General features: G+C 39.7%; 1 protein-coding gene and 1 pseudogene across 1 annotated transcript; both read right to left on the reverse strand.

Annotated features, from left to right (window-relative positions):
- Positions 1–2,252: 2,252 nt before the first annotated feature.
- Positions 2,253–14,747, reverse strand: LOC122453181 (10 kDa heat shock protein, mitochondrial-like). The gene is made up of 2 exons (XM_043487065.1): positions 14,741–14,747; positions 2,253–2,687 (listed from the first exon to the last, which is right to left on the reverse strand). The coding sequence occupies exon 2, from the start codon at positions 2,655–2,657 to the stop codon at positions 2,349–2,351; it is 309 nt and encodes a 102-aa protein (XP_043343000.1). The 5' UTR covers positions 2,658–2,687; positions 14,741–14,747; the 3' UTR covers positions 2,253–2,348.
- Positions 14,748–16,497: 1,750 nt separating this feature from the next.
- Positions 16,498–16,843, reverse strand: LOC122453180 (annotated as a pseudogene).
- Between the last annotated feature and the right edge of the window lie 5,576 nt (positions 16,844–22,419).

Raw genomic sequence — 22,419 nt, forward strand, 5'->3', positions numbered from 1 at the left:
CCTCAGTAGTAAATATAATGGTCATCTGAGTTAAATTCACCCATTCCAGTCCATTAGGTTCGCTGATTCCTAAAATGTCAACGTTCACTCTTGCCATCTCCTGTTCGATCACTTCCAATTTTCCTTGATTCATGGACCGAACATTCCAGGTTCCTATGTATGCAATATTGCTCTTTACAGCATTGGACCTTGTTTCCATCACCAGTCACATCCACAGCTGGGTGGTGTTTTTGCTTTGGCTCCTTCTCTTCTTTCTTTCTAGAGTTATTTCTCCACTGATCTCCAATAGCATATTGGGCACCTACCGACCTCGGGAGTTCATCTTTCAGTGTCCTATCTTTTTGCCTTTTCGTACTGTTCATGGGGTTCTCAAGGCAAGAATACTGAAATGGTTTGTCGTTCCCTTCTTCAGTGGACCACGTTTTGTCATTCCCTTCTCCAGTGGACCACGTTTTGTCACAACTCTTTACCATGACTGATCCGTCTTGTGGTGGCCCTACACAGCATGGCTCATAGATTCATTGTTTTGTATCCATATACACCCTAATATAAATATATATATATATAATACATGTATATAATTTTTAAACTAATTACTACAGATTTATCATTGGTTTTAATTGGTAGTTAACCAGCAATGCCTTAGAAGACTGTCTGTTATTGCCCCCCGCCTTGTTATTTATAAACAAGCATCTGAGAAGATGCTGCTTCAAAAAGACCCTGTGATCCATTTGTCATTTGAGGATTCCTGTGCAGTGCAGCCCCTGTCACCTTCATGTTTTTCTGTAGGTGAGATGTTCAGATACTAATGGTAAGTATTCTGTTGCATGGTGCAAAGGGCAGTCTCCTAACAGGGACAGTAGGATATCTTAGGTAAAGCCTCTGCAGATTTTCTTTTCTCCTCTGAGAATGGGTATTTCGGTAGAGACTCTCTGCAACCAATGCAGGAGACGTGGGTTTGATCCCTGGATTGGGAAGATCCCCTGGAGAAGGAAATGGCAACCCACTCCAATATTTTTCTTGCATTACCATGAAACTCCAAGTTTTCTTGCCTGGAAAACTCCATGGGCAGAGGAGCCTGGTGGGCTACAGTCTATGGAGTTGCAAGGAGTCAGACATGACTTAGCAAGTGAACAAAAACAACAAATCTGCAACCTGGCCAGCTCTGGCTGCGTAAATTATAGCTGAACTGGGCTTAAGTAATAGGAGGGCGGGTCCAGTGTATTGTCCATTTTGTTTATAGTTCTATGAAGGTAAAAATCTGTTAAATGCAACTAACTCAAAGCAAAACAGTATACATATGAGCAGTATTTAATGGCCAATGCCTGGTTTTGAGTGATAATAAAGCCAAACTGAATTCGATTTTGCTTATTCTAAAAGAGACCTTTCTGTTGTTTTCAGACAGAAAAAACCACACGCAGAGCATGCAGATTTTCTTCTGATGCCAGCTCTCAACAACCATATTTGCCCAGTTTTAGAATATGTTTGCTTTCTGTTAGTCTTTTCTGTTTCTCTAGTTGCAGCGAACAGGGGCTACTCTCTGTGCTGTGCTGGGGCCTCTCTCGTTGTGGAGCATGGGCTCTGGGTACGTAGGCTTCAGTAGCTGCGGCTTGTTGGGCCCTAGAGCATGTAGGCTCCAGCAGTTGTGGCTCACAGACTTAGTTGCTTTGCAGTATGGGGGATCTTCCCAGACCAGGGATAGAACCTGTGTCTTCTGCATTACCAGGCAGATTTTTTTTTTTACCACTTAGCCACCAGGGAAACCCCCTTCTTTGCATTTTTACGAGCTGTGAACCATCAGTACTTTGCAGAATTTCCTCATTTTCCTAAAGCATCAGGATAACAGTCCTTCCTGACTCCCTTCAGCTCCTTGATTTCAGTGTTTGTCTCTACTAGCCTGTTTCCTTAGTAGCCTCCTGCCTAGGTCAGACTTTTAACTCTTTTGCATCAAAGTTCTAAATAGACAGGAATCTCCCACAGAGGAGGTGCTGAGTTGTCTATAGCTTCTCCAAGCTTTCATTATTTTCTAGGATCAGTTCAGTTGCTCAGTCGTGTCCGACTCTTTGCGACCCCATGGACTGCAGCACACCAGGCTTCCCTGGCCATCACCAACTCCCGGAGCTTGCTCAAACTCAAAGTTTGAGTCAGTAATGCCATCCAACTCTAGGATACATTCAGTAATTTCATTATATAGTGTTTATGGTGCCCAAGATTCCAGCTAACTTTTTTTTTTTATATCCTTAGTTTATTATAAAAGAGAAACATGGAGATTATTTACATGATGAAAGATTTCAGAACTTCAGTGGAATGGGCGGCTTCACGTGATACCATTTCAATAGTGACTTATTTCAGTCAACATATTTCCCAAGAATGTCACCATCTCTAAATAAGAAATAATCCTTGTCGTCTAGAACTACTTTGGTGCCTCCATATTCGGGGAGAAGAACTTTATCTCCAAGTTTCACACTAACTGGTTCAATCTCTCCACCCTTTCCTTTAGAGCCTGATCCAACAACTACCACCGTTGCTTGCAATACTTTTCCTTGTGATTTTTCTGGAAGCATAATGCCTCCTTTGGTTACAGTTTCGGCTGCACTTCTTTCAACTAATACTCGGTCAAAGAGGGGAAGAAACTTTCTAAATGCCTGTCCTGCCATGACTCCGGCTGCCGCAGCTCGTATTCTGCACTCACGCCGCAGGCAAAAGGACTCCAGCTAACTTTAAGGGAGCCATGGATAAAGGCATTGTAAATGGCTTGTTTACCTTTCTGGGTTGAGATAAACATTGACATGCAATGTATTGTTCCTAAGCACCTCTGGCAATGTCTAAAAATGTTTTCTTTTTCTATAGAAATCAAAGTCACTTTTTAAAAGCCTACCGTCACTTTCTATGTTTCTCTGCTGGTCTTAGGAAATCAGCTTTGGGCATCCTAAAACTAATTTTGTTATCACCACCCATGGAAATGCCAGTTAGGCTCTGAGGAATTTACCTAAATGAGTCAACCTTTATGCATGCTTCACTTCTGGTTATTTTTATTATCAAGTTTTATCATTTATATTTTGTTTTCTCTTCAGAATCCTATGAAGAAATGTCTCAACATTTAAATATTGACTTTTTAAGTGTCCTTCAATTTAAATATCTGAGATTTTACATATATTCCAAACGGCATTTCAGAATGAGGCTGCCTGAAGTTTACTTTTTTGTTGTTCAGTTGCTGGGTCGTGTCTGACTCTCTGCAACCCCATGGACTGCAGCACACCAGGCTCCTCTGACCTCCATCTCCTGGAGTTTGCTCAAATTCATCTCCATTGAGCTACCTAACTGTTTCATCCTCTGCCTCCCCCTTCTCCTTTTGCCTTCAGTCTTTTCCCAGCATCAGGGTCTTTTCCAGTGAGTCAGTTCTTTGCATCAAGTGGCCAAAGTGTTGGAGATTCACCCTCAGCATGAGTCTTTCCAATGAATATTCAGGGTTGGTTTCCTTTAGGGTTCACTGGTTTGATCTCCTTGCAGTCCAAGGGATTCTCCAGAGTCTTTTCCAGCATCACAATTCAAAAGCATCGATTACTTTCACCACTAGACACATGAACAACTGAGTGTCGTTTCTGCGTTGGCCTAGCTACTTCATTCTTTCTGGAGCTATTAGTAATTGCCCTCCATTCTTCCCTGGTAGCATATTGGACACCTTCCAATCTGGTAGGGGCTCATCTTCCGGTGTCATTTTTGTTTTTTTGCTTTTCATACTGTTCATGTGGTTCTCCAGGCAAGAATACTAAAGTAGGTTGCCATTTCCTTCTCCAGTGGACCACATTTTATCAGAACTCTCCACTCTGACCCATCTGTCCTGAGTGGCCCTACACAGCAATGCTCACAGTGTCTTGGAGTTATACAAGCCCCTTTTGCCAAAACAAGGCTATGATCCATGAAAGGGGAAGTTTACTTTAGAAACTGGCATTTATTTAATTTTTCTGGTGCTTCTGTGCTCCCCTGTCCCCCGCAAATACTATTTGAAATCTTAATGGATGACAATGTATACAGAAACACAAATGAAAAAAAATAAGCTTGGCATATCTGGGAAAATAGACTAGAAAACGTTGCTCATTTGAAAGTCAGAATAAGCTTCTTTTATCTTGAGATTAGGGTCATGGTGGATGGGAGGAAGGTAGGGGAAGAGGGCTGAGTAAGCTACTATACAGTTTTGCATGAGAAAATGTTGTACTTAACAGAAATGAAGTATAAAGTTCAAGTACTATGCATGTACTCAGATGAGGCAACGTTGATATTAACCATGGAAGGTTGAATCCATTTTTAAAAACAAAGATTTGGGTGCTCGGTCTTCTGAGCACAATGTCACAAAACTACAGCTTTCTGTTTACTCTTGTCTTTCCCATGAGGCTGTTAGTTCCTTAACTGTGTAACTTAGCTGTATGTGTGTATATAATATATGTATGTATCATCCCTCCAACCCTGTCCTTTGGGGGCTCTCATACCCTGTGTCTCTGAGATACTCTGGCCCAACCAAAATTGAGAAGGAGAAGTAATTTTGTCTGCTGCATTTGCTAGGTTGGACTGTATTATGAGTCTGGTCCTATAAAGGGCCATCTTTCCTGGCTGTATGAAAAAACTGTGTACAGGAGAAAAGGAGAAAACATACCAAGGCCGGAGAGCTCAGAAGTCAAACCGGAGTGAGCCCCGAGGATACGTGAAACCTTGAATACAGCTGAGCCAGTTTCACACTGTACTTCCTAGTTGTGTGTGAGTGAATTTCCTGATTTGTCTCAGCTGGTTTAAATTTGGCATCTATAACTTTGTTAACGGAGATAAACTAAGGCAAGCATGAATTATCAGAAATTAAGTCAGGAATAGCAGAGGAACTGTGATTTGAAAACAAGTGCTCCAGCAAGCTGCAGGCCAATCTACTGAGGGCTGTTTTTACTGGCAGGGAGTGCAAAGAGGGGGATGTCCAACAACCATCCAAGCGGTGAGTTCATTGCCTTGAGGATGGAGAGAAATTCTTGGCGGATATTCATTGGTTAGGAGATAAATCTTGGTTCTGTGAATCAAGTGTTTATGGGAAACGAATCTCCCAGTTCTTCGGAGGGCACATTGATGAGATTCTCTGTTCGCTCTTTTTCCAGGTATATTTCACATTTTCTTAGACTGTGATATTTAGCTATCTTTTATAAGTCAGATAACATTGCTGTGTTCCGTTGACCAGTGGTTCTTTGGGGACTGTTTTTTTCAAAATGAGAGGAGGTGTGGGACCCAGGTGATAATTTTAATGAACCAAGGATTCTCTCCCAGATGTTTTTGTTCCTCTCAATCTGAAATATTTGAGTTGTTTTAAATTGCTTAAACCTATTCTGCTATGTAAGCAATACTTTCATTGTTTAAAATTTTTCATCTTTTAATTCCTAGTAAATTGTTCAAGAGCAAACTGGTGAACAAGCACAGCGTCTTACAGTCAATTCACAGATAACATCTGTTCATTCCTGGGAGATTTGGCAGATTTAAAAAAATTTAAGTGACCACTTTGTTCTAAAATACTTATTTTTTTTTTCAGTCAGGGATGCCACTTTGGCTGTTTGTCAATGAGTGCCACACTTTTTACTGGTTATTTCATGTTTAAGCAACTTGAATAGGTTTTCTTCAAAATAGAAAACCCCAAATTGTAATAGGATGATCAATTTTTATGGCATATTCCTTAAAAAAAAAATTATAAGCATCAGAGTGTAAAAGCAACATGTGAGAAGCATTGTGTGTTATTCTCATTAATTTAGTCTGCTAAGAGAAAAGGTCAGAAAGAACCTAAATGTTCATCACACAGCCTCAATTAAATACATTATGACAAATTGAGAAAATGGAGGAAAATTTGCTGTTAAAAGAATGAGGTAGAACGTGTACGTGATATGGGACACAGAATTTAAGATAGACAAGGTCTCTGACATTCTCATGTCCACATTAGGATCACATATTTCTATTTGTGAAGTTTATTAAAGTGTTTCTCTAAGTATATATAAAAGTATAATTTTAAAATATGCTTGGGCTTCCTTGGTGGCTCAGCGGCAAAGAATTTGCCTGCCAATGCAGGAGACACAGGTTCGATATTTGAGGAGCAGCTAAGTCTGAGTGCCACAATTATTGAACCTGTGATCTAAGGAGCCCGGGGACCAAAACTACTGAGCCCGTGAGCTGTAGCTACTGGAGCCCATGCCCAGAGCCTGTGCTTCCCTGTAAGAGGAGGAGGCCGCCACAGTGAGAAGCCCGCCCACTGCAGCTAGAGAGTAGCCCCTGCTCCCTGCAACTAGAGAAAAGCCAACACAACCAAAAATAAACAAAATCTTAATTTAAAAAATTTTAATGCTTATGTATGTATATGTACATATATACACATATATATACACGTATATATAAACACTCATTTATATGTGTATATATAAAATGTTTGCTTTACAATCTTCTTGAAGTATACCAATAAAGTGCTATAGTGACTGCCTCTGGGGAAGGGGAGGGGAGTCTGAAGTAAGTCGGAGCCTTCCTTGTCTACCATTTGGGTACCATACACATATATTATCTTTTCATCCAAAATAAATTAGTTTTCACCAAAAATAAATTACTTTTAAAACAACTTTCCAATAATTATAGCCAGTATTTGTAACTTTCACTAAATATATAATCACTGTTAAGGTAGAAGAGTCATTGTGGTTGAAAAATTGTGGGACCATGACTAGAAATACTCATTTCCCAATAAATCTGTTTGCTTCTGTATGATCATATCTGGCATTTGATAATACTCAAAGTGAATAAAGAGTGCCCTGTAGAACTGGAGCAAGAAGTAATCCAAATTAAAATCATGAACACAGAAGGAAGGGGAATGTTATTAAAGAAGTACAAATAAAGATAGGCAGGTGAGAATTTTTGGTCCTCACCAATAAAGCCAAAAAAAAAAGGGAAATACAGTGAGTTCAAAGGAGATTTAGGAGTCAGCATTGGAATAGTGGTCAGGTGGTCGAGCAATTTCTGGTACCAAATATTATAAGATCACAAACGCAGAAAGCAATTTATGAGAGGAAGAAGAACAAGGCTTCCTTCAGCATCAGGCACTATGGAGCCTCTGCAGGAACAGAATGGACCCTCCACCCCAAATTTGGTTCTGATGTCAAGATTAGTGCCACCTCCATGACACCAAGAGGTGTGAAAGATTTATTATTCTTCTAACAAGACTTTCTGGAGAGAGCAGAGGAGGCTCCCAAGTTGATTCAAAATGGCTTGAGAACAAGCAGAGGAGTGGTGTGGGTTTTATCATGGTTAGGGGTGAGGTCAGGGTGAAGCTTCCTGCAGTGAGATTTGAACTTCCTGCTGGCGCCAAGGAGGGAGCGCCCGAGCTGTCCATCAGCTTGCCCAAGTGTGGGACACAGGAGTAGGCTTACAGGCCTCAGAAGTCAAACATCATCAACCAAGTCAGACTCTACTGCACAAGGTCCAAAGACTTTAGCATCATTTTCCATTACTCCATTTTCATGTGGAAAAGATGGAATGGAACAGAAAATCCTGAATCTCTCCTGCCTTATGTTTTAAGATTGGTAAAAAGGAAGTATGGCTCTGGAGAGAAAGAAGATAGGCAGTGGGCAGTGTGGAAAAGGCGTGGGGAAATGAGACAATTTGAAATGCCGGGCACTCTCAAACATGACCTAAGGGATCTATGAATTTGCAAGCAAGGTTGCTACTATGTCAGAAAGTGGCTACAAAATTTGAAGTTTGAGACAAAGATGGAAACTCATAGGAGAGGTTTTATACCAAAAAATAAAGCACCCTGTCCATTTCAGTGTTAAATTTGTTAACTTATATCCATTTTGCTTGGTAAATATTTGAGATGATAAAATCATTATAAAATCAAAGCTAGAAAATGTCTCTTGAACAAGAAGGGAAACATGGTCTCTCTAGAAGAAGAGTAGGGAGGTCAACGGTCAGTCAGATACAGAAATTCAGCAAGAAGGCAGTCAGTACACCAGGGCTCAGGCTCCCAAACAAGACAGGGCACATGCGGGTCTCTTGTCTTGCCACTTATCCCCTGAGTAACTTTGAGTCAACAAGTAACTTGATTTTTTTTTTTTTTTCTTTTTTAAGCCTTAGTTACCTCCTCTGCAAGCTGGACACAATACTAGGACTTATACAGTGGTTGTAAGGATTAAATTAGATAGTATATATAACCTACTTAGCATAGGGTATGGTATTCAACCAGTGCTGGTATTAATGTTAATATAAAAAGATTTTGAGAGTACTTAGCAAAAAGTGGAGAGTGAGGGTGGCTCTGTTTTGGAACATACATCATCTCATTTAATCCCCATGACAACACTGCAAGGCAGATACCATTACTATCTCCACTTTACAGATGCTGAAAGAGAAACAAAGGTGTTCTATCACTGCTCCAAGATAGGTACTGGTACCAGCATCCAAGTCCAGGTCTTCATGGCTCCAAAGCCTCCAGGCTGTCCCACACCAAGATGCTTTTCTTTGCTACTCATTAATGGATACGTTTCAAGTGAGACAGAAGAGGAAGAACAATGGCCCTTAGAAAGAATAGAAATGTGAAAGTTTACAAATGTGTATAGTCAGAAGAATGGAACCAGAATGTAAAATACATTCGAGAATTTTTTTTTAAAAAAGGATGGAAAAATAATGGCCATAAGTATATTGTGTTTTTTTAAAAAAACTGCAATGCTTTTGGAAATTTCTTGGCTAGGTGATGGAGGAAACTGTATATGTGTAAAATGTTAAGGACAGCTTTTATAATTAAAACCTGTGAGAAAGAGATACGAAATGGCTTTAATAAAATTAAAGGTACTTTATCATTAAGATAGTATTAGAAATGAAGTATCCTTTAAATGCTTCTTGATAAACTTGTAACTAAAGCAGGTTTTAATTGCCATAATCTTTTAACTGTTTTTTTTTTTTTTTTAAAGACGAGGTTGGTACACAATAAATGGAAAGAAGGCATTTACCCAAACAACTCCACTTACCTCATTTCCGCATTCTTGTTGTTTTTGTTGATTTCGTTGGTGGCGGGGGAGGGGAGTGGTCTATTCAAATGACTTTTCCAAGACAATCTCAAAGGACATCATTGTTATTTGGATATACATACAAAATTTACACCAATAGCAACTAACCTTGATCCTAGTTTTTAATATTCCATGCATCTCACAGCTTGCTCCTCACTTTAAATTCCTCAACATTTAGTTTCTAAAGAGCCACCATGTTTGGAATTGAGCTGCAGAAAGAATGTGATGAGAATACAAGATGAAAACAGTAATTGTGTACTGCAATTCCAGAATATTATAAAGGCCAGTCAAATAGCAAAGTCCAAGCAAGAGAACAAGTCTTGGTGTCCTGTCCTCTGGTTCACCTGCTTTTCATGATGCTCCCTGAGACATAACCCAGCCCTCTCTGCATACTCCTCCCCTGTGTTCTTAGACTTACATCCAACAGAGAACTGTACTCCATGGTAACACAGGCTCTCTGTAAAGACTTTTCATCCATTTGGAAGCTATGGCTGAGGTAGGAGGATAAGTAAAGAACAGAATTTTTCCACCTGACTTCCATGGATGCTGGAGGCTTCCTGCTTATTTCTGTAAAATGAATCCAGATTTATACAGAGTAGTTTTTATACTGGGTTGGCCAAAAGGTTTGTTTGGGTTTTACCATAACATCTTACAGAAAAACACAAATGAACCTTTTGGCCAATCTAGTATTTCCACATTAGAATATAAAAGTAGAATAGACTTAATCTTCCTCAGAGACACAATTTAATCAATTTGTCAAGCTGGGTATCCTACTTGTTTATGTACTATTCAGTTCAGTCACTCAGTCGTGTCTGACTCTTTGCAACCCCATGGACTGCAGCACACCAGGCTTTCCTGTCCATCAGCAACTCTTGGAGCCTACTCAAACTTATGTCCATTGCGTCAGTGATGCCATCCAACCATCTCATCCTCTGTCGTCCCCTTCTCCTCCCACCTTCAATCTTTCCCAGCATCAGGGTCTTTTCAAATGAGTCAGTTCTTGCATCACGTGGCCAAAGTATTGGAGTTTCAGCTTCAGCATCAATCCTTCCAATGAATACTCAAGACTGATTTCCTTTAGGATGAACTCCAATACTCTGGCTACCTGATGCAAAGAGCTGACTCATTTGAAAAGACCCTGATGCTGGGAAAGATTGAAGGCAGGAGGAGAAGGGGACGACAGAGGATGAGATGGTTGGATGACATCACTGACGCAATGGACATGAGTTTGAGTAGGCTCTGGGAGTTGGTGATGGACAGGGAAGCCTGGCGTGCTGCAGTCCGTGGGGTTGCAGAGTTAGACATGACTGAGTGACTGAACTGAACACAGTCAAAGGCTTTCGCATAGTCAATGAAGCATAAGCAGATTATTTTTGGAATTCTCTTGCTTTTTCTGTGATCCAGCGTATGTTGGCAATTTGATTTCTGGTTTCTCTGCCTTTTCTAAATCCAGCTTGTACATCTGGAAGTTCTGGGTTCACATACTGCTGAAGCCTAGCTTGAAGGATTTTGAGCATAATCTTGCTAGCATGTGAAATGAATGCAATTGTATGGTAATTTGAACATTCTTTGGCATTGCCTTTCTTTGGGATTGGAATGAAAATTGACCTTTTCCAGTCCTGTGGTCACTGCTGAGTTTTCCAAATTTGCTGGCATATCAAGTGCAGCACTTTAATAGCATCACTGGAAGGACTGATGCTGAAGCTCCAATACTTTGGCCACCTGACGCAAAAAGCCACCTCACTGGAAAAGACTCTGATGCTAGGAAAAGTTGAGGGCAGGAGGAGAAAGGGGTGACAGAGGATGAGATGGCTGAATTGTATCACTGGCTCAATGGACATGTGTTTGAGCAAATCTAGGAGATAGTGAAGGACAGGGAAGCCTGCCACGCTGCAGTTCATGGGGTTGCAAAGAGTCAGAAAGGGCTTGGTGACTGAACAACAAAAACAACCACATTTCAGTGAGTGTATAGTTGTATCCAATTAGTTTATTTCCCTAATGACTAATGTTGAGCACTTTGTAATATGTTCATTTGTTTGCATCTCTTCTTTATTCTGTTAAAACTTTTTGCCTATTTAAAAAATTAAGTTATTTTCTAAGACACATGTACCCCAGTGTTCACTGCAGCACTGTTTACAATAGTTGGGACATGGAAGCAACCTAGATGTCCATCGGCAGATGAACTGATAAAGAAGCTGTGGTACATATATACAATAGAATATTACTCAGCCAGAAAAAGAAACACATTTGAGTCAGTTCTATAGAATGAGGTGGATGAACCTAGAGCCTATTATACAGAGTGAAGTAAGTCAGAGAAAGATAAATATTATATTATAACCCATATATATAGAATCTAGAAAAATGGTACTAATAACCTATTTGCAGGGTAGCAATAGGGATGCAGACATAGAGAACAGATTTGTGGACACTAAGGGGAGGGAGAGGGTGGGGGAAATGGGGAGAGTAGCATGAAAACATACATACTACCATATGTAAAATAGGTGGTGGGAATTTGCTATATGACTCAGGCAACTCCAGCCAGGGCTCTGTGATAACCTGGAGGGGTGGGATGGGGTGGGACGTGGGAAGGAGGTTTGAGAGGGAGGGTACATACATATACCTATGCCTGATCCATGTTGTATTGAAGAAACCAATACAATATTGTGAAGCAATTTTCCTTCAATTAAAGATATATTTTTTTAAAAAATTAGACTTTAAAAAAAAATTGGAAGTACTTTATATACTCTGGATAGAAACCCTGTATCAGATGTAGGCCCTGAAATGGCTTTGTAGTAGTTTGTGACTTGTCTTTTTTCTTTTTTGCAAATATTAGATGGGGTTTTTTTTAAATAGAAATACAGTTGACTTACAGTGTTGTGTTAATTTCTGCTGTAAAGCAAAGTGATTCAGCTGCATATATATACACATTCTTCTTTATATGATACTGCATTGTGATTTATCACAGATATTGAATACATCAGTTTTCTGTGCTATATAGTAGGACCTTGTTTATCCATTCTGTATATTAATATGATAGTTTGCATTTGCTAACCCCAAATTTGCCTTCCATCCATCTCCTACCCCACTGCCCTTGGCAACCATAAGTCTGCTTTCTATGTCTGTGGATCTGTTTCTGTTTTGTGGGTAGGTTCATTTGGGCCATATTTTAGATTCCATATATAAGTGATATCATGTGGTATTTGTCTTTTTTTTTAATTTACCTCACTTAGTATTGATAATATCTAGTTCCATCCATGTTGCTACAAATGGCATTATTTTGTTCTTTTTTATGGCTTAGGTAGTATTCCATTGTACATATGTACCACATCTTCATACATTCATCTGTTGATGAATGTTTAGATTGTGTCCACGTGTTGGCTATTGTGAGTAGTGCTGCTATGAACAGAGGGGTACATGTATATTTTCATATTATAGTTTTGTCTGGATATTTGTCCAGGAGTGGGATTACAGATCATATGGTAATTCTATTTTTAGTTTACTGGGGAACCTCCACACTGTTTTCTGTAGTGGCTGTACCAGTTTACATTCTCACCAACAGTGTAGGAGGATACCCTTTTCTCCAGTATTCGTTACTTGTAGACTTTTCTTCAATGCTGTCCATTCTGACTGATATAAGGTGGTAATTCTCTATAGTTTTGGTTTGCATTTCTCTTAATAATTAGTGAAGTTGAACATCTTTTCATGCTATTGGCCACCTGTATTTCTTTTTTGGAGAAATGTCTACTTAGGTCTTAAGTCCATTTTTCACTTGGGTTGTCTCTATTATTGTTGTTGAATTGTATGCACTGTTTATATATTTTGGAAAGTAAGTCCTTGTCAGTTATGTCACTTGCAAATATTTTCTCCCCTGTTTTGTAGGTTGTCTTTTTGTTTATGATTTCCTTTGATGTATAAAACTTATAAGTTTGATTAGGTCCCATTTGTTTATTTTTGCTTTTATTTCTATTGCCTTGGGAGACTGACCTAAGGAAAATATTGCTACAGTTAATGTCAGAGATATTTTGCCTATTCTCTTCTAGGAGTTTTATAGTGTCATGTGTTACATTTAAGTCTTTAAGCCATTTTGACTTTATTTTTGTGTATGGGGTGAGGGCATTCTAATTTCACTGATGTAGCTGTCCAGCTATCCCAACACCACTTGCTGAAGAGACTTTTTTCATTGTATATTCTTGCCTCCTTTGTCAAAGATTAAGTACCTTTAGGTGTGTGGGTTTATTTCCCTGCTCTCTGTTCTGTTCCATTGATCCATTTTTGTGCCAATGCTACATTGTTTTGATTACTGTAACTTTGTCATATTGTCTGAAATCTGACACAGGGTTATGCCTCCTGCTGTGTTCTTTTTTTTTTTTTTTTTTCTTTCTTTCAGATTTGCTTTGGCAATTCTTGGTCCTTTATAGTTCCATAGAAAGTTTAGGATTATTTTATTTGTGTGAAAAATGTCATGGGTAATTTGATAGGGATGCTTTGGGTAGTATGACCATTTTCACAATATTAACTCTTCCAGTCCAAGAGCATGGTCTCTCTCCATTTTTTTGAATCATCTTCAATTTCCTCAGGGCTTCCCTGGTGGTTCAGATAGTAAAACGTCTGCCTGCAATGCAGAAGACCCGGGTTCAATCCCTGGGTCAGGAAGATCCCCTGGAGAAGGAAATGGCAACCCACTCCAGTACTCTTGCCTGGAAAATTCCATGGACAGAGGAGTCTGGTAGGCTACAGTCCATGGGGTTGCAAGGAGTTGGACAGAACTGGGCGACTTCACTTTCAATTTCCTTTATTAATGTTTTATAGTTGTCAGCATATAAGTCTTCTACCTCATTTACTACATTCTTCAGCCCAGGGCATCTCAGGTCTGGCTCTTCAGGGCACTGCCATAGTGACCCCCAGTAGTTCCACAGCCAGACTTTGGGTCTAACCATGGTTTGTCAGACATGGCCAGACTTTGGGACTAACCATGGTTTTGGTTGTTTCTTGTCTGAACAACACAAGAGAAGACTCTACACATGGATATCACCAGATGGCCAACACCAAAATCAGATTGATTATATTCTTTGCGGCTAAAAATGGAGCAGCTCTGTACGGTCAGCAAAACCAAGACCAGGAGGTGACTGTGGCTCAGATCATGAACTCCTTATTGCCAGATTCAGACTGAAATTGAAGAAAGTGGGGAAAAACACTACACCATTCAGGTATGACCTAAATCAAATCCCTTACGATTATACAGTTGAAGTGAGAAATAGATTTAACAGACTAGATCTGATAGAGTGCCTGATGAACTCTGGACGGAGGTTTGTGACATTGTACAGGAGACAGGGATCAAGATCATCCCCAAGAAAAAGAAATGCAAAAAGGTATAATGGCTGTCTGAGGAGGCCTTACAAATAGCTGTGAAAAGAACAGAAGCAAAAAGCAAAGGAGAAAAGGAAAGATATAAGCATCTGAATGCAGAGTTCCAAAAAATAGCAAGGAGAAATAAGAAAGCCTTCCTCAGTGATCAATGCAAAGAAATAGAAGAAAACAATAGAATGGGAAAGACTAGAGATCTTTTCAAGAAAATTAGAGATACCAAGGAAACATTTCATGCAAAGATAGGCTCAATAAAGGACAGAAATGGTATGGACCTAACAGAAGCAGAAGATAATGAAGAAGAGGTGGCAAGAATACACAGAAGAACTGTATAAAGAAGATCTTCATGACCCAGATCATCATGAGGCTGTGATCACTCAGCTAGAGCCAGACATCCTGGAATGTGAAGTCAAGTGGGCCTTAGGAAGCATCACTACAAACAAAGCTAGTGGAGGTGATGGAATTCCCATTGAGCTATTTCAAATCCTAAAAGATGATGCTGTGAAAGTGCTGTACTCAATATGCCAGCAAATTTGGAAAACTCAGCAGTGGCCACAGGACTGGAAAAGGTCAATTTTCATTCCAATCCCAAAGAAGAGCAATGCCAAAGAATGCTCAAGCCACCACACAATTGCACTCATCTCACATGCTAGTAAAGTAATGCTCAAAATTCTCCAAGCCAGGCTTCAAGCAATACGAGAACCGTGAACTTCCAGATGTTCAAGCTGGTTTTAGAAAAGGCAGAGGAACCAGAGATCAAATTGTCAACGTCCACTGCATCATTGAAAAAGCAAGAGAGTTCCAGAAAAACATCTATTTCTGCTTTACTGACTATGCTGAAGCCTTTGATTGTGTGGATCACAATAAACTGTGGAAAATTCTGAAAGAGATGGGAATACCAGACCACCTGACCTGCCTCTTGAGAAACCTACATGCAGGTCAGGAAGCAACAGTTAGAACTGGACATGGAACAACAGACTGGTTCCAAATAGGAAAAGGAGTACATCAAGGCTGTATATTGTCACCCTACTTATTTAATTTATATGCAGAATACACCATGAGAAACGCTGGGCTGGAAGAAGCACAAGGTGGAATCAAGATTGCTGGGAGAAATATCAATAACCTCAGATATGCAGATGACACCACCCTTATGGCAGAAAGTGAAGAACTAAAGAGCCTCTTGATGAAAGTGAAAGAGGAGAGTGGAAAATTTGGCTTAAAGCTCAACATTCAGAAAACTAAGATCATAGCATCCAGTCTCATCACTTCATGGCAAATAGATGGGGAAACAGTGGGAATAGTGGCTGACTTTATTTTTCTGGGCTCCAAAATCACTGCAGATGGTGACTGCAGCCATGAAATTAAAAGACGCTTCCTCCTTGGAAGGAAAGTGATGACCAACCTAGACAGCATATTAAAAAGCAGGACATTACTTTGCCAGCAAAGGTCCGTCTAGTCAAGGCTATGGTTTCTCCAGTGGTCATGTATGGATGTGAGAGTTGGACTATAAAGAAAGCTGAGTGCCGAAGAATTGATGCTTTTGAACTGTGGTGTTGGAGAAGACTCTTGTGAGTCCCTTGGACTGCAAGGAGATCCAACCAGTCCATCCTAAAGGAAATCAGTCCTGAATTTCACTGGAAGGACTGATGCTGAAGCTGAAACTCCAGTACTTCGGCCACCTGATGAGAAGAGCTGACTCATTTGAAAAGACCCTGATGCTGGGAAAGATTGAGGGCAAGAGGAGAAGGGGACGATGGAGGATGAGATGGTTGGATGGCATCACCGACTCAATGGACATGAGTTTGGGTGAACTCCGGGAGCTGGTGATGGACAGGGAGGCCTGGCATGCTGCAGTCCATGGGGTCGCAAAGAATCGGACATGACTGCACGTCTGAATTGAACTGGTCTGTTTAAAGGAATATTATCACATCTAGTATGAGTGAACCTGTCATACAGAGTGTGATCAAATCACTCAAACTGGTAATGGGCTAGGACTTTATCAGCCTGACAAAACAAGTTGTATGGACAGTTTTGTGCTTGCTTGTAATAATGTGTTTCCTTTTTTTTTTTTCTGGAATAATTTATTGTGCACAGAGGGGAAGGGCTTGGTCCTTCTTGGCTGCCCCTTTCCTCCTGGCAACCAGGATATTGCTCAGCTCCTCTCTCTTCCTCTTGGTGCAGACATGTGTGCCCACCCTTTACTTGATGAACTCGAGGGCCCATGTGTCCTTGGAGACCTTGAGCAGCTCCATGGCCTGTTGCTCATAAGGGGTGAAGCCGCACACCTCCCAGATCACGTCCCGCATGAACGTGGTGTATTTGCTGAGGCGCCCGCAGCAGCGGCTGTGCCTCGGCTTGCCCACGTTCGCGGTCACCTTGCGGCCCTTGTTGAGGCCCACAGCCAGTTGGTATCGCAGAGCCATGGCTGTTCTTCAGTGTGCTGCAGCGGAAGTTGTAAGAACGCTTAACAAATACATGTTCTAGGCAGAATTTGATCTAAGACTTACTTTCATTGTATCCTTTTAAACAAGGTTGTGGGGAAACAGCTAACTCTCAGCCATGCTAAACTTAGTATTTTTTTGCCAGTAGAATCTCTTAAGAGCTGTACATTGGAATCATTGTCTTGAATCAGCTGGAAATAATTGGATGTATATTTTTAACAGCATGAACATCTTTCCATTTCCTATAAAACACCCTAAAACACATGTTCTTCTACCTCTTAGAAGGTCCACAGTGATTATCCAGATACTGTGTCTTCCTGAAGCCTTACCAGTCCTCTAGCAGATCCTATCCCCTCTCAGTTCCGATAGTATTCAATCTGCATATCACTGCATTTCAAAATTTGTCTTTGTGGTTCACTTCATACCACTTGATAGACTAAGTTTCTTAAAACATTTTTTTTTTAATTTTTTACCTTTTTTACCCTTTCATCCTATTTATGTCACCTCCCCCATTCTACTACCACTGGAACCATCAATTCAGTCTCTATGAGGTCAGTTTTTTGGTTTTTAGTTATTGTTGTCTTGTTAGATTCATTGTTTAAGAGAGATCATGCAGTATTTGTCTGGCATATCTCACTTGGCATAATGCCCTCAAGGTCCATCATGTTATCACAAATGGCAAGATTTCAATCTTTTTTACAACTGGATAATATTCCATTATATGTATATATATATATTTTTTCACCTTTTCTTTATCCACACAACTGTTGCTGGACATTTAGTTTGCTTCCATATTTTAGATATTGGAAATAATGCTGCAGTGCATTTGGGGATACATTTATCTGTTTGAGCTAGTGTTTTTATTTTCTTCAGATGAATACCCAGAAGTGGAATTGCTGTATCACATAGTAGTTCTATTTTTAATTTTTTGAGAAACCTCAATACTGTTTTTAATAGTGGCTGCACGAATTTACATTCCCACCAACAGCGTACAAGTGTTCCCTGTTCTCCACATCCTTGCTAATAACACTTGTCATTTTTTGCATTTTTGATAACAGCTAATCTGACATGTTTGAGATAATAACTTTGTGGTTTTGACTTGCATTCCCCAGATCATTAGTGATGTTGACATTCTTTTTTAAACAATTTTTTAAACTGAAATGTTGATTTATGATGATGTGCTAGTTTGAGGTGTATAGCAAAGTAATACATATATGTGTATGTGTGTATTTTTTTTCCCATTCTCTTCAATTGCAAGTTATTACAGATATTGAGTATAATTCTCTGTGCTATACAGTAGGTCCCTTTAGGTTATCTATTTTATATATAGTAGAGTGTATATTTTAATTCAAACTCTTAATTTATCCCTCCCCTTGCTTCTGGTAACCATAGTTTGTTTTCTAGGTCTGTGAGTCTATTTCTGTTTTGTAAATAGGTCCCTTTTGTGTGATATTTTACAGCCCACATATAAGTGATATTATATGGCATTTGTTTTTCTGACTTACTCCACTTAGTATAATAATCTCTAGGTCCATGCATGTTGCTGCAGATGGCATTATTTCATTCTTTTTTATGACTAATATTCTATCGTGTATATATACCATATCTTCCTTATCCATTAATCTGTTCATGGACACTTGTTTCCATGTCTTGGCTATTGTAAATAGTGCTGCAATGAATAATGGGGCACACGTATCTTTTCAAATTATGGTTTTCTCCAGATATATGCCCAGGAGTGGGATAGCAGATTATATGGTAACTCTCTTTTCTAAATTAATTAATTAAACACACACACACACACACACACACACACACTGCATGGTGTGCAGGATCCCAGTTCCCCCAAAAGGAATCAAACCTGTGCCTGCTGCAGTGGACTGCCAGGGAAGCCCCAGTAGCTGTATTTTTAGTTTTTAAAGAAACTTCCATTTTGTTTTTTGTAGTGGCTGTATCAATTTACATTTCTACCGACAGTGTAGGAGGGTTCCCTTTTCTCCACACCATCTCCAGCATTTATTGTAGATGTTTTGATGATGGCCATACTGACCCATGTGAGGTGATAGTTCATTGAAGTTTTGATTTGCACTTCTTTAATAACTAGTGATATTGAGCTCATTTTCATGTATTTTTTGGCCATCTGTACATCTTTGGAGAAATGTGCATTACATCTTTTGCCCATTTAATGATTGGGTCATTTGGTTTTTGTATATTAAATTGTATAAGCTGTGTGTATTGTATATTTTGGAAATTAATCTCTTATTGGTCACATCATTTGCAAATATATTGTCCCAACCTCTAGGTTCTCTTTTCATTTTTTTTTAATGATTTCTTTTGCTATGTTGTTGTTATTCAGTCACTAAGTCATGTCCACCCCTTTGTGACCCCATGGACTGCAGCACACCAGGCGTTCCTGTCCTTTACTATCTCCCAGAGTTTGCTCAAACTTATGTCCATTGAGTTGGTGATGCTATCCAAGCATCTCATCTTTTGCCATCCCCTTCTCCTCTTGCCTTCAATGTTTTCCAAGATCAAAGTCTTTCCCAATGAGTTGGCTCTTTGCATCAGGTGGCCAAAGTATTGGAGCTTCAATTTCAGGATCAGTCCTTCCATTGAATATTCAGGGTTGATTTCTTTTAGGATTGACTGATTTGATCTCCCTGCACTCCAAGGGACTCTCAAGAGTCTTCTCCAGCATCACAATTTGGAAGTATCAATTCTTTGGCACTCAGCCTTCTTGATGGTCAAACTCTAACATTCATACAGTACTACTGGAAAAACCATAGCTTTGACTATTCAGACCTTTGTCAGCAAAAGCTTTTAAACTGAATTAGGTCCCATTTGTTTATTTTTGTCTTTACCTTCATCACTCTGAGAGATGGATCCAAAAAGATATTTCTGTGGTTTAGTTCAAGGAGTAATCTGCCTATGTTTTCCTCTAGGAGCTTTATAGTATCTGACTTTACATTTAGGTCTTTAAACCATTTTGACTTTATTTTTGTGTGTGCTACAGTGTTCTAATTTCATTTTTTTTACATGTAACTGTCCAGTTTTCCCAGCACCACTTATTGAAGAGACTATCTTTTCTCCATTGTATATTCCTGGCTCTCTTGTGTTAGACTAAATGGCCATAGGTATATGGGTTTATTTCGGGGCTTTCTCTCCCATTCTATTGATTTATATTTCTGTTTTTGCACCAGTACCATACTGCTTTGATGACTATAGCTTTGTAATATGGTCTGAAGCCAGGGAACCTGATTCGTCCATCTCCATTTTTCTTTCTCAAGATTTCTTTGGGTATTCAGGGTCTTTTGAGTTTCTGTACAGATTAAGGGAAAAAAATTTGTTCTAGTTCTGCCAAAAATGCCATTGATAATTTGCTAGGAACTTCATTAAATCTGTGTATTGCCTTTGGTAGTATACTAATTTCTAGAATAATGATTATTTCAATCCAAGAACATAGCATATCTTTCCATTGGTTTGTGTCACCTTCAGTTTCTTTCATCAACAACTTATAGTTTTTGGAGTACAGGTCTTTTGCCTCACTAAGTAGGTTTATTCCTAGGTATTTTATTCTTCTGATATAGCAGGAAATGTGATTGTTTTCTTAATTAATATTTCTGATCTTTTGTTGTTAATATATGGGAATGCAAGAGATTTTTCTGGTATTGATTCTGTATCTTCCAGCTTTACTGAGTTCATTGATGAGTTCTGGTAGATTTCTGCTTGCATATTTAGGATTTTCTGTGCATAGTATCATGTCCTCTGCAAACAACAGAAGTTTTACTTCTTCTTTTCCAATTTGTGTTTCCTTTATTGCTTTCTCTTCTCTGATTTGTAGGAATTCCAAAACCATGTTTAATGTGGCAAGAGTAGGGGCAACCTTGTCTTGTTCCTGATCTTAGAGGAAATACTTTTATCTTTTCACTGTTGAATATGATGTTATCTGTGGATTTGTCATGTATGTTCAGTGCAGTTCAGTTGGTAAGTCGTGTCCGACTTTCTGCGACCCCATGGACTGCAGCATGCCAGACCTCCTTGTCCATCACCAATTCCTGGAGTTCACCCAAACCCATGTCCATTGAGTCAGTGATGCCATCCAACTATCTCATCCTCCATCATCCCCTTCTCCTTCTGCCCTCAATCTTTCCCAGCATGAGGGTCTTTTCAAATGAGTCAGCCCTTCTCATCAGGGGGCCAAAGTATTGGAGTTTCAGCTTCAACATCAGTCCTTCCAATGAACACCCAGGACTGATTTCCTTTAGGATGGACTGGTCGGATCTCCTTGCAGTCCAAGGGACTCTCAAGAGTCTTCTCCAACACCACAGTTTAAAAGCATCAATTCTTTGGCACTCAGCTTTCTTTATAGTCCAATTCTCACATCCATACATAACTACTGAAAAAACCATAGCCTTGATTAGATGGACCTTTGTTGGCAAAGTAGTGTCTCTGCTTTTTAATATGCTATCTAGGTCGGTCATAACTTTCCTTCCAAGGAGTAAGTGTCTTTTAATTTCATGGCTGCAATCACCATCTGCAGTGATTTTGGAGCCCCAAAAATAAAGTCTGACACTGTTTCCACAGTCTCCCCATCTATTTGTCATGAAGTGGTGGGACCAGATGCCATGATGTTAGTTTTCTGAATGTTGAGCTTTAAGCCAACTTTTCCACTCTCCTCTTTCAATTTCATCAAGAGGCTCTTTAGTTCTTCACTTTCTGCCATAAGGGTGGTGTCATCTGCATATCTGAGGTTATTGATATTTCTCCCAGCAATCTTGATTCCAGCTTGTGCTTCTTCCTGCCCAGCATTTCTCATGATGTACTCTGCATATAAGTTAAATAAGCAGGGTGACAATATACAGCCTTGACGTACTTCTTTTCCTATTTGGAATCAGTCTGTTCCATGTCCAGTTCTACTATTGCTTACTGACCTGCATATAGGTTTCTCAAGAGGCAGGTCAAGTGGTCTGGTATTCCCACCTCTTTCAGAATTTTCCAGTTTATTGTGATCCATACAGTCACAGGCTTTGGCATAGTCAATAAAGCAGAAATAGATGTTTTTCTGGAACTCTCTTGCTTTTTCAATGATCCAGTGGATGTTGGCAATTTGATTTCGGGTTCCTCTGCCTTTTCTAAAACCAGCTTGAACATCTGAAAGTTCACAGTTCATGTATTGCTTGAAGCCTGGCTTGGAGAATTTTGAGCATTACTTTACTAGCATGTGAGATGAGTGCAATTGTGCGGTGGTTTGAGCATTCTTTGGCATTGCCTTTCTTTGGGATTGGAATGAAAACTGACCTTTTCCAGTCCTGTGGCCACTGCTGAGTTTTCCAAATTTGCTGGCATATTGAGTACAGCACTTTCACAACATCATCTTTTAGGATTTGAAATAGCTCAATGGGAATTCCATCATCTCCACTAGCTTTGTTTGTAGTGATGCTTCCTAAGGCCCACTTGACTTCACATTCCAGGATGTCTGGCTCTAGATGAGTGTGAGTGATCACAGCATCGTGATTATCTGGGTCATGAAGATCTTTTTTGTACAGTTCTTCTGTGTATTC

This window comes from Cervus canadensis, chromosome 14 (assembly GCF_019320065.1).
Source record: "Cervus canadensis isolate Bull #8, Minnesota chromosome 14, ASM1932006v1, whole genome shotgun sequence".
NCBI lineage: Eukaryota > Metazoa > Chordata > Mammalia > Artiodactyla > Cervidae > Cervus > Cervus canadensis.

Coding starts and splice junctions, on each gene's coding strand:
- LOC122453181 (XM_043487065.1), bottom strand. CDS start 2,657: ATGGCAGGACAGGCATTTAGAAAGTTTCTTCCCCTCTTTGACCGAGTA.